We start from the raw sequence: 13,791 nt of genomic DNA, 5'->3' as shown, positions 1-13,791 counted from the left end.
GTGGGCATCTTAAGCCATCGTATGACCGCCGGTGGAGTTTCTCAGGCTCCGGCAGCAGCTTCGTGAGCGGTGGCAAAATCTTTGGCATGCCAAAAAATTGCCGAAGGACCTTGCGAAGGTTCATTTTCGTGTTGAATTCGTGTGTCAATTGTGCCCTTCGTAAGGCCATCGTGAGGGCATCTTGTTATCATCGGTGCCATCGGGCATTCGCCCCGATCAGAGTGAGGGTGAATGCACCGATGATAACACGAAGATGACACGATTTGACAAGATGCCCTCACGAGTGCTTTACGAAGTTGCCGCTCACGAAGTTGCTGCCGGAGCCTGAGAAACTCCACCAGCGATCATACGATGGCTTAAGATGCCCTCACGAATGGCCCGATGTTGCTACGATCACAGCCGAATTTGAACATTTCCTTTATCGTGTGTCCATCGGGTGTCAATTTCGGGACAGTGTGACAGGGCCTTTAGCTTTGGACAGAGCCAGCCTAGCTGTTTCTAGTCTTTATGCTTAGCTCAGCTAAGCTAAGCTAACCAGCGGCTGGTGGTACCTGCATATCTAATTCACAAAAGAGTCATATCCATCGAATATGTTTTTACCAAAAACTTAAAACTGCACCTTTTGTCATGATCTACGTGTTTAACATTTAATGCTTGTTGCATCATTACAACTTTATATCATTACTTGAGGCACTTGTATGAAATGTGTGTAATGAATAAGCATCTGTCAGGTGCTGGCTACCTCCGTTGTCTCGGACGGTGAAGTTGCTACGGTGCGTCCCCTCAGGAGCCAGACTGAAGAAAAACTTGTGTCCCGTCGACGGTTCATCTGCATCCACAGCACTCACTGTCTGGATCCGCTGTCAGACACACAAAACATATTCATGAACATCCCAATAATGTGAGGTGAGAACAGTCAATGAGTGTTACTCACTGAGGACCTGACATGGACTCATCACACAAACACTGTCACCACAGCAGCTCTTCTTCCTCTGCAGGCTGCGGAGGTTCAACATGGACTCCAGGATACTCTGCAACTTCTACAAGTGCACCATAGAGAGCATCCTGACCAGGTGCACCATAGAGAGCATCCTGACCTTCTACAGGTGCACCATAGAGAGGATCCTGACCTTCTACAGGTGCACCATAGAGAGGATCCTGACCTTCTACAGGTGCACCATAGAGAGCATCCTGACCTTCTACAGGTGCACCATAGAGAGGATCCTGACCTTCTACATGTGCACCATAGAGAGGATCCTGACCTTCTACAGGTGCACCATAGAGAGCATCCTGACCTTCTACAGGTGCACCATAGAAAGCATCCTGACTGGCTGCATCACGTCCTGGTATGGCAAGGGCAAGACGCTACAGAGTGTGCAGAAAACAGCAGAGCACACCAGGATGGAGCTGGACCTCTACACCCAGCGGTGCATTTAGAAGGCCAAAAGCACTATTTGATGTATTTTCTTAATTGTTAAGTAGATGGTGTGTTGCATTGTTGGAGAGGCGTGAGACTTCAGATTCGTACTGCTAACAACTACGCTGTAGCTACAGTGCATATGAGAAATACAGCTTTGAATCTTTGTTATACATTAGTTTTATTTAGCTTTTATCCAAAGTGACTTATAAGTACAATAAACCATAAAGATAGAAATTCAGAACAACAAGAAGAGTGTAGATACCATTGTAAGTGATGGTGCATTAGCTTCAAATAGACTGAACTCCCTAAGTGAATATTCATTAAATAGCATAATGAAATCAAAAACTGGAAATGGTTGTAATTTTTTCATTTCTTTGCTATCTTTAAAAATCTCAGATATAACATAATTTACTTGACTAAATAATTGGATATAAATAATGGTTGGAGTGTTTGTATTGAGTGAAGTGGATTTTGCTGCAGTCGTTTAAAACGTTCCTCTTTTCCCAAAGTGTCAACTTGTCACCATTGGGATCCATCATGGCTGACTGAGCACAGCTGCTGTTCTCTGTGAAGAAGCGTGAAACATTCTTTTTACAGCTAGCTTTCAAATCTACAGGGGCGAGAGCTTCCTACTCCAAACATAGAATATGGGTGCAGGATCACTTCACAGCCAACAGAAACTGACAAACTGAATGTCTGAGTTTCATATCAGGATGAACACCCGTTCAACAGAATCCATTTCAAATCATTGATTGGCTTTAAATGGTCTAGCTATTTATCAGATTTGCTTCTTATAAACCCCATAGAAACCCAGGTCTTCTGGTGCTGTCCTTTGAATCATACCTACAGTATAGGGAAACAAAGGCCCATGGTGAGGCGTGGATTTATTATTATGGCCCACGACTGTGGAACGACTTCCCAGAAGACCTCATGGCAGAGCGTTCATAATTTTAAGAGCAAACTCAGGACCAAACATTCTAATTTTTTATTTTTATTTTTATTCTTAATCCATTCTTATTTTATGATTGTATTCTTGTTTTATGCATTACTGTTTACATTGACTTCTGTTGGAATTCATGTTTTTTTTAATCAATCACAAAATTATGTTTAACTCTATTTGTTACCTGGGAAGGGGGGCCGGGTTGTATTTTTATTATTATTATTTGTTTGTGTGTAAAGCACTTTATGTTACCTTTTGTGTATGAAAAGTGCTATAAATATAGTTTGATTTGAATTTAATAACAGCTTTAAACTGTGGATGCATGCAGGGAACTGGATACAGCGTTGGAGGGGGTACTGATACAGTACTTGATAGTCAGAATTCTGAGATTAAAGTCAGAATGTTTCACCTCCCCAAATTGTTTTTTTGATGTGGCCTAATCCTCTTCCGTACCGCTCAGTCAAATGACTGGAGAGGGAAATAACTCTGGATTCAGCTTTAAGCGCATTTTTTACTTTTAGACCCAATATTAACAATGGGCAGTTTATTTAGCTCCACTTAAATGTATTCCTGATTTACTGACGTCTCTTTACCAATGTAAGTCAATGGGGAAAAGTATTTCTGGGCCCAATGTTGTCACGGATTAGCAAGTAATAGTAGTACCACTGTTTGGCCACTACGGAATATTGCTTCAAACCCCAGTTAAAAAGGCAACATTAAGGATGGGTATTGATACAAATATTACACCTATGTGTCAGTACTAATACCAAAAACAATATGATATTGTGATGTCTTGGTTCAGGACATTAAAACACATTAAAAAAAAAGTATTGAACAAAAGATACCACCCAACTCAATTTATCTGTTTTAAATAAAATGAATGAAATAAAAGTTAGAAATGTTAATTGTTTTTGAGCTTTTATACAGAAATAAGAAGATGAGTGCACGGCACCATGGGAGCTGTGTTCCTGTGATCACAGCTAGTGACGCAGCGTGTATTTCTGACTTTATAACTCAAGTCTTATTTAATTAACTGGGAGACAGTATCTGAGAGATTAACGGCTTTAACAAAGATTTGTTGCTATAACACACACATGCACATTCACACATGCAGCAAACAGATCCAGCGAACAAACACTGATGATTAACACTGATGGACGGATGAAAGGGTGGAAGAATTAAAGGATGACAGGGACCAATGGCTGCATGCCACCATGCAACACACTATCATCATGATACTGTGTGCGTGTATGTGTGTGGGATTACATATATAGATTTGTGTTTTTATCCTATTAATTGTCAAATTTATATATGATATATCTGTATATTTGTGTGTGTGCGTGCATGTGTGTGTGTGTGTGTGTGTGTGTGTGTGTGTGTGTGTGTGTGTGTGTGTGTGTGTGTGTGTGTGTGTGTGTGTGTGTGTGTGTAAAACCCTATTCATGTGTGTTAAAGCTCCTGTCAGATTAGGGTTACAAGCACCACAAAAGAAGAAAGCAAGTGGTCTCAAGTAGAACAGCTGCATGAGTGTGTGTGTGTGTGTGTGTGTGTGTGTGTGTGTGTGTGTGTGTGTGTGTGTGTGTGTGTGTGTGTGTGTGCACATACGCTGTGTGCTTTAATCACATTAGATGCATCCATACATACAGTATGTGATAACTCATATCAAGTCGTATTACAGCAGAGTACAATTATATTAAGTGCTATGTAATTCAAATTCGACATTTTCACAGATATATGTATGAAATATTCCAGAGGTCTGGTGAAGTTAAAGTTGTTTGTGTTTGTTTATCAGCTTTATAACACAAAAAAACGTCTAAAGCCTCAAAACCTCTCAAAAGCAAAGCATCACTGAGAAAAAAATACATAATCTTTCAGATTGTAGGGATGAAAAACCCAAGTAGAGACATCATGAGAGATGTTGGCCTATATTCATGAAACCCAGTAAAAGGCTCAGTGTGGTAATAATGGCTTCCATGCAAATGCTGTTATTTGTCTGCTCATAAAAGGGGATTAGCAGCTCACGTTAGCCTCTTGCTCTTGACATGTCCCATTAGTGATTGATAAAAGCACATCCTGCACAATAAACACACAGCCACCTGCTCCGGCTCTGCAGCTGTGTTTCACTCTGAAATCATGTCACGCAGCAGCCCATTGTTACCCAATCATTTCTGTAGAGGACTGTTCGTCTTCTCAATGATCATTCTGCTTCATCTCACCTAGGACCATTGAGCGTAGTGTTTCATGTGTCCTTGAATTCAACAACTTAAACAGGAAAAGTGTTAGTGTGTATGAGCCCATCTAAGTGTTGTCATAAGGCGAGGGCGGCAGTAGCTGAGTCCCAGAGCGACCAAGACCAAGACAAAATGTCACTGTCTGAAAAAAATGATTGTGATTAAAGGGCCCTCTTTAGGTTTAGTTGCTTAGCTGCTGTATTCCATTATAAATACAGTCTGAGCTGTAGAAGTGATAGAGCATCAGTACCTGGCCAGCCTTGGTCCTCTCACAGACGAAGGTTTCGTAAATGGTGGCGAAGGTGGGGGCGTTGTCGTTGATGTCCAGCAGTCGGATGTAGACGGGAACATGGCTGCTCTGACGAGGGTTATCTGAAGGGCAAACACAGGGAGAGTAAACACCCTGCTCCAATTCCACTCTCTGGTACAACATCAGCTCTTCTACTGATAGATATCATGAGCAGCTCATTGCCTTGCTCATGGGCCTCTGGACACAGGCTGATAGTTATTATCGCTAGTCTAAGTGTATCAGCCTCCCTGTGGTTCACATGCTGGGTCTTTACCATTTGGTCATACATACACCATGAAAAGTGAAAAGAAAACAGCAAAATACGTTTTTAACATGTGAAGAAAAACACGTTTTGCACAGAGCCAGGAAACCAATCAGGCTTCCATTGCACACTGTGTCTGAGTCCAGCTGTTTGTGGAGCTCCATGATCACAAACCCTATAACTAGAAACATGAATTATTAATTTGACAAAAGTTAACGATATTGAAGGGATTCTGTTTTCATGGCCAGAGAATCATCAGCGTCCAGCAGAGTGTCGGCACTTAGCAGCGCAGCGTGAGCAGAAAGCTACCAATGCTACGTGTTCATAACGACAGCCGGTAAATTACCAGACATGAAAACGGGTCAAGGGTGAAAAAGGTGAGAAGGATATTATCCCTCTAGGGGGGTCCGGGGGCATGCTCCCCCGGAAGAACATTTTGAATATTCCATATTTTAAAACATCAATCTGATTCATTTTGAGATGCATTTTTTTGCCAACCTGGGGAGAGCTGGAGAAACTTAACTTCAGCCATGAGTCAAACATATTATGGCCTCCTTACTAAGTATTATCAGGGATGCAAACTCATCAGGTATGGAAAAGGTGACAAGGACCCGAGCCCCCCCCGACCCCACGGAATATCGGCTTTAAAATGAGGAACAGAGGATTTTAGCAGTCAAAACAACTAAAGCAGCAGGTAATAATAACAGAAACGCTAAAGAGTCACATCTAATAGAAATATATAAAAGCATTTATTTTAATTGTGTAGCAGTCAGTTTATCATTTTGGCAGCACTGTTGAGCATTTTGAAAATCTATTGTCATGCCTCTGTGCAAGGCTTAGTCTTTCTATCTTTATGGCATCTGGTGTAAAGTAACTACATTCATAAACTCAAGTACTATAGCCTACTTGGGTACAATTTTGAGATACTTGTACTTTATTTAAGTATTTCAATGTTTTGCTACTTTGTTCTTCTTCTCCTCTACAGTTCAGAGGTAAATGGTGTACTTTGACATGTATTAATACCTTTAGTTACTTTACAGATGTGGATGAATGATGTGAAATCTAATCAAGTGTTAAATCAGACTTTAGTTCCACCTGGAGTAAATCCACCAGCTACCCCGCAGTATACAAAGTCATTCAAACTAGCTGCACCTTTACCAGCTTTGAGAACACTTTCATGATCAATCATTATAAAACATATCATATATTATTCTGAAATGGACCAATCTGCACAACGACTACTTTTACTGTCTTTCACTATATTTTGATGAGAATACTTTTCTACTTTCACTTGAGGAACATTTTGAATGCAGGACTTTTACTGTAACAGAGTATTCCTACACTCTGGTACTTCTACTTTTACTCAAGTACAAGATCTGAGTACTTCTACTTTTACTCAAGTACAAGATCTGAGTACTTCTACTTTTACTCAAGTACAAGATCTGAGTACTTCTACTTTTACTCAAGTACAAGATCTGAGTATTTCTGCTTTTAATCAAGTACAAGATCTGAGCACTTCTACTTTTACTCAAGTACAAGATCTGAGTATTTCTGCTTTTAATCAAGTACAATATCTGAGTACTTCTACTTTTAATCAAGTACAAGATCTGAGTACTTCTACTTTTACTCAAGTACAAGATCTGAGTATTTCTGCTTTTAATCAAGTACAAGATCTGAGTACTTCTACTTTTACTCTAGTACAAGATCTGAGTACTTCTACTTTTACTAAAGTACAAGATCTGAGTACTTCTACTTTTACTCAAGTACAACATCTGAGTACTTATACCACCTCCGTTTATAGCCTATGAAAAACTATTAGAAAACGAAGGCTAAAGCTAACGTTAGCAGATAGTGACAATGTATGCTAGCTTGCCCAACGATAATATTGCGACAGAAAAACTTTTCAGTTTACATCACGCTCTGCGCTCCGACAGGGAGCTCTGCTCTGAACACCTGAACGGCCCGTTCTAACAGCTGTTCACCGGCGGTCCAGTCTGTACCACAGTGACTCCGGACCACACAGTTAATATTAACGAACGCACCCGTAGGTAATGTGGCTGCTGAAGCGAGACCATCATCGCGGAGCAGCAGAGCCGACAGGCAGGAAGACTCGAGCACACAGCTCGCGCTGCATTATAATATATAAAAAAAGAACACATAACGTCATGACGGCACATAACAGCTCGCGGCCGCAGATTACTCTGGGTCCCAGACCCCCCCATACCCCAAAAATATTTGTATTGCAGGTCTACATGAATCACACAAACGACCTATTTTGGATTCAAAACGGCGAATTTCGCCGAAAGGTGAGTGATTCTCATGCCTGAATTACATATTAATGTTTCTTTTTCATAACTGTGCCTTCACACTGAAACTATGATAAAGAAAACTTGAATGCTAGTTGTGTGTCGAGCCTAGTTTTAGCCGTCTCCTAATTCTGCTGCACAATTAGTTTATTTCAAATCAAAGTGTGTCTACGGTTTCTTTTCTTCCTGTTCTCTCTTTCATAAAGACCTGGAGTATTGCATTGAAGGGTATTTCTGTTGACATATGATCATTTAGATACTTCGAAAGTTTCAAAGTGTTGGAGTTCTTCGTCAGTGCTCAGATTCCCTCTGTAGTGGAAATTCTGAGCGAGAAACTGGGAAACAGAGAAGCTGCTGGAAACTAGGATTTATGTCGTACAATACTGAGGTTTTAATTAAAGCCTAAGCCAAGGGAACAAACAATGTCATTACAAAAACTGAAGTTTTCTCGATGTATGCCAGACTTAGTTCTGCCCACCTCCTTTTGGTAGCATATTTATTCAACTTTGACGGGTCACAAACATATTTCAACTCGTTTACGCTCCAAAGTATACCGACACTACTCAGATCGAGAAGGACCTCACGGACAGCTGGTCCTCGAGCCTGACGGAGATACGTTAAAGTGATATTTGCTGAGAGAGATTTTTGGAATTTCAGACCAGTTAAATCACTCTACAGAATATCACCATCACTGCCAGTCAGTTTGAACATCTTGGCATTGCAGTAGATCCCTGTATGACGCTGATGGTTTAACCTCCCAGAGATAAGATATAACTGTGGTTATACATTTGACAAAAACAAAGGTTAAGTATGTTGTTTATTATTTTTTGTATTTGAGGCTTTCAGATATGTGACTCCTATGATAACAATGATAAATTCTCTCCTCTTCTTGTTTTTTCTTTTATTACCTGTAGGTATTGCTTATGTTTGTGGTAAATAGTTTTTGTTTTGTGAATACAGTATATCTTTTTTAACAGCATCCACTGCTTAACAAACTATAATAAAAATGATAATGTGAAAAACGAGACTAATTTGTTGAGAGTAACAGCGCCAAGAAACCAGCAAGCACGGACACTTTATTGCCCTGCGAAAGGTTTATGTTAGTCAAAGAACTTTCATATGTAAACAAGCAAACAAGAAGAAGGTAATGTTGTTTTGTTTGTCTTTGCTATTTACGAATATTCAAATAAACCCGTAAAAAAAGCCCCTTGTGTTTAGTTTAGTTTATTTGTTTATAGTGTCGTGGACAGTCCCCATTAATCAACTGTCACAACAAACAGTAAATGGGGCAGCTTTAGCAAACACTGCTAAATGTCCAGCTGTTGTCCCCGGCCAGATGATAATGGACACCGTGTCTGCCTGTGCTTCGAGGGAATGTGTTCCCGGTGCTGCTGGACTTACTGAACTCCGTGGCGGTGACGGAGATGTTGTGCCAGGCGCTCTCCTCCCGGTCCAGGGTTCTGAGCAGGAACACAGAGCCGTTCCCTGGGTGGACGTTGAACAGGCGGTCCATGTCAGTGCGCCGGTCGATGGAGTACCTGTGAGAGGGACACAGCGAGGTGAGAGGGGAGTGGGGGCTAAGTGAAGCCAGCGGGGGGGTGACCTGCAGCAACCCTCATGTTCCCACTTATCATGTGATACAGTGCTGACACACTGTATGTGCATGTTCCACTAGCCCTCTGGCCAGCCCAATGTTTTCATCGTCCAAATGTTACCATGTACCGTATATTACATACAGGTTACATGGAGTCTGTGCGTGTAAATAACAAACATCCTGCTGTTTCTCCTAGTAACATGTAAAACAAGTGTTCATTTACCCACAATTGCTTAACAACAAGAATCTGCCAATGCAAACTTTTATATTCTATATACTTATTAAACAGTACTATATAATTATATTCAAGCAACACATTCAACTATCAACCTTTTAGAATAGTGTCATCCCTCTATTGGTTTAATGCCAATCCCCAAGTATTAACCTGTAAATAAACAGTAACGTTTTGTTATGTTTTGTGTATTTATTATTTAGTCTCTATGCTAAGTTAGTAGGCTAACTGAACCAAGCTTCATGTATGACATTTACAATATGTGTAAATCTATCTATGCACATATTTTCTACACTCGTTCTTTAGGTGTGGTGAAAACCAAGGAAATGCACTTTGCTGAAGCATGTGCTTGTTTTTACTACCACATGAGCTGTATGTGTGACGGAGGGGTGATCTCAGTGGCTCTCGGGACAACAGCTTTTCTTGATGTTTTAGCTAAGGGTTGGAAAATGATCAGACTTCATACCAATAATTCAGAATATATGCCCTGTGATTTCTCTTACCGGCTTGTCATGCATTTGTTATGCATTTGTTTTAACTCCCCCCCAAAAAATAAGCAAATACTGGTATTTAAACTTGTCGTTAATCATGATTAATCACAGATTTGTATTGTGATTAACAAGACTAAATGTTTTAATTATAACTTTTCTCAGTCGGAAATTAATTCAACACCAAAAGGCGTACAGACTTTAATGTAAGGGTGGACAGAAACACCCGCCTTGATATTCTGACAGCTGGAATCTGTGCACCGCTCACTGAGAGTCTCTATTTCTGATCTAGTTGCTGAATGCAGCTATTCACAGCCTCACAGCTCTGCATACATTAAAGAAGTGACATGCCTTTGCTACTGCCTGTCAAAGAGGAGGCTCTTTGAACAGGAAGTGCATACCGCGCTGTACTGTATGTGAACACTACCAACTCCACAGTATACCATCAAACTGCTATCAGCTGTTAATGGTGTACCGTTCAATACACGAGTGTTTTCCATATGAGGGTAAAATAAAGTGTTGCCTCAGTACGCCCATGCTCTATCATAATTAGAAAGCACTCAACAGTAAAATAGTAGTTCACTGACACAATGTGAACGGATGATAGTCACACACAAAGGCACAAACACAGAAATAATTGGAATTGTGTGTGTGTGTGCCCCCTTGTGACACATCATTTTAAGAGCACTCCATGGTTCTGTGCCTGTTTTAATTGGAGTACGTTCCTCATCAGCTGGCTTGCTTTAAATGTAGGAAAATAAGAGCTCAGTCTGCTGTCACTTTATCACACAATTACACACACTGCTGTCATTCACCCATCTATGCATCATCAGTGTTTCCTCTATTTGTCCTACAGCTCTCTGTGTGTGTGCACCTTTTTCTATCCAGATCATTAGACATATATATGGAGTCCTTCATTGTCCTATTGTGTTTTTTTGTAACTTAAATCAACGTCAAGGGCGACCTTTTGGGGCCAAACACGCCATTCCAGGATTGTGGCTCTCCCATGAGAAATCATCGTTGTCAATGTGTAGGCAATCAATGTATATTGAGAGAACATGTAGGCTATAATATATTTTAAATGTAAGCTGATGTGAAACAAATAAAGGTAATGTGAGTGTGAATGTGAGATAGTCGTCACACAACAGCCTGTCTGAATATTAGCAGGTTTTTGACTCTGTGTGATTCCCACACACAAATTGTGAAAAAAAAACTTCAAAGAGCTTGTTTATCAAAGAAATTCCCGAGGGTGAATCCCCCCTGGACCCCCAACAGAGGTCCAGGTAGCCTGAATGTCATTTCTACTATATCTCTATGCTGGTCTTAAACCTAGTCAACATATTGGGGGTGCCCCAGAAAGAAGTGGTTTCTTTAGGCTGCAGCCCTGGTGGGATGGTTTATATATTAACAGCGAATAGGTTCGATGTAGATAGGGAGATATGCTTTATAATTAATCAGTAAGATCAATAAACTGATGTGCCCGAGCCACCTATTATTTTTACCTTGAGCCCACTCTTTGAAATCAAATACACACCCACAGATGTAGGTCATGTAAGGGAGGAATGCCTTAAAGTCCAGTTGAAATCTAAATATTTCAAAAGCTAATGGTAAAGTGATTGTGATTGTATTTTTTTTTTATCATTGAAATAAAACTATATTTACTTCTTGCTTCTTTGTTGTCAAGCTATTCAGAAAGAAGCGTAGATCCACCTGAAAAAAGCATCGAGCTCGTACAAGAGCTCGTAGTGAAGAAGCTGTAGAACTTAAGATGGATTTTCCACCATTAGCCAAAATCCTTCCTCACTTTGACACAGAGCAATCATTAAATGTCTCATAATAGGAAAAAAAAAAAACGGTAAATCGGATCTACCATCAATAAATCATAGAAAATGAACCAAATGTAATGTTTTGTCTGATTACACTTAAAGATCCCCTATTATACTGTTTTTCATCAGTATAGTATAGGTCTCAGATATACAAAACATGTCTCTGAAGTGTTTGGCTCCAAATACCAAGCAGATCGTGCATTGTAGAATCCCATAATCCCCTCTGTTTCAGCCCTGTTTCCAAAGTGCTGATTCTCTGGCTGTTACTTTAGATGAAAATAAGGAGCCCCTCCCCATGGCCCTCCGAGAGATATTTGGTTAAAAATAACTCAATGGTGCTCTAGGAGGAGAATCTGGTGATAAGGTGGGGGGGGGTTACCGTGGTTGGTGATTGGCTAATGGTTACACAAGCCAAAAAAACGTTATGACATCATAAAGTGGCCAACATCTGATCAGCTCATTTTCAGACAGGTTTTTATAGAAATGGATCAGGACAAAAAGAGTCTTGTCTTTTTTCCTGAAACTTTCAGAAACTCTTTACACAGAGGGGACACACATTTATGTATACAATACATGAAAAAGTGGATATTGCATAATAGGTGACCTTTAACTCATTTAGAAGATCTTTAACCTGTTTTTCAGGTTTCAGGCTCGAAAATGACATGCCCAGAACACTTCTAAAAGGGGTACATTAATAATCTTTGTTCTCAAAGCAATGATAAACCTGTGAGTTGGATGTAGAAAAGTCAGAATCAATATAGATGTTTTTATTTTAAGGCGAGACACGGCAGGCAAAAACATCGTTTTTCAAGTACTGGTCAATTTTGAGATTTTGTGCTATTTTGATTCCATAACATGTTTTCTTTCAGGCTTTTGGAAGGAAAACGTACAAAACACACATTTAAGTGTTTATTTTACTATAGTTTGTCTATTTGCGTCTGTAGATTTCTCCTAAATTCACCAAAAGTTAGCATTCTAACGTAACATAAAGTACCGCGACCGCTGTGTGCACCATGTCAACAGAGGTATCGTTGGAAAGCTGTGTCTCTCCTGCACAATCTCATCGGATCCAAATATGGTAATTTCCTTTGTATCAGCAACCAATCGTGAAAGCACAAAGGGGTCTTAAACCAAGAAACTAAATCTCATTGGCTGGTGTCAATTTCTGACAACGTGATTCGTTCAGATGCGTCACGTGGTGTGCTAAAACACTTCCTGGTTAGCTTTCAGCAAGAAATTGAAATCTCAAAATGCCAAAAGAACGGCGAAAAAAACGTTCACAGAGAAGACGACAACAATTGTCACTTGCACGAAGCAAGGTTATAAAAAAAAAAATGACCCTGAACATGAAATACCTTCACGGAGTGCGTCGATGCGCAAGCTATCATCCAAAGAACAGGAAGGTTTAGCTAGCGCCTCACTGCAATCTTTAAAGGTCGTTTTCTCAAAATGAGTTTTTTCTCCTACTCTGAGTTCGAAATTTCAACTTCAGTAGCACGTACATACACCAAACCTTCCAGTTATATTCCTATCAATATTATGAAGGCTTTTACAGAAGGGTTTGTTCATATATAATTCATAGCCTGAATTATACAACATTGTATACCTAAAAACATGGCGAAAATGGATATTTTAGGGCTGTTGACAGTATTTTCTGATTTATGGAGTGATAAAAAGAGATATCCAATATCCCTTCTGTAAAAGCCTTAGATACTAATATGACTACAAAATGAAACAAGAATTTTGAATCTGGCTATATCCAAAGTTCAGATTTCGATTCCTGAAATGTGTTAAAATATGTGCATATTTAATGAGATAATGGATAATTTGCATATTTAAACATGCTATTTCAGAAAACTTGTAATACAAAAGACAATTGCCTTATTGTAAGTAATTAACTGGAGAAATTTCTAGCTGATACCTTTAAGTTAAAAAATGTACCCTATTCACCTGGGGTGTCTCGCCTCAAAGTAAATTCAGATTGAACATAGTAAAACAATTAAAATTATAGTTTCCGTCCAAAAAAAACCCATTACTTATAGTGAAAACCACCCTTGAATGATGGGATAGTAGACAAAACTATAACATATAATACATTACATGTCACTTGTTAGATGCTTTTATCCAAAGAGACTTACATACTCAGTACTGTGGGCAATCCCCACTGGAGCAATTTGGGGTGAAGTGTCTCAGGGACACAACG

The 13,791-nt window shown here is 39.8% G+C and overlaps 1 protein-coding gene across 1 annotated transcript in view; it reads right to left on the bottom strand.

Annotated features, from left to right (window-relative positions):
• LOC117559695 (cadherin-6-like) overlaps positions 1-13,791 on the bottom strand; it is a gene marked incomplete at its 5' end in the record, with an annotated part of 82,701 nt that overhangs the window by 14,878 nt on the left and 54,032 nt on the right. The window contains 3 exon segments of the mRNA XM_034236371.1: positions 743-860; positions 4,842-4,963; positions 8,850-8,986. Coding sequence (XP_034092262.1) covers positions 743-860; positions 4,842-4,963; positions 8,850-8,986 — 377 coding nt within the window.

Source organism: Gymnodraco acuticeps, unplaced genomic scaffold (assembly GCF_902827175.1).
Source record: "Gymnodraco acuticeps unplaced genomic scaffold, fGymAcu1.1, whole genome shotgun sequence".
Taxonomy (NCBI): domain Eukaryota; kingdom Metazoa; phylum Chordata; class Actinopteri; order Perciformes; family Bathydraconidae; genus Gymnodraco; species Gymnodraco acuticeps.
The sequence above is the reverse complement of the archived record's forward strand: the minus strand, read 5'-3'. Positions and strand labels throughout refer to the sequence as shown.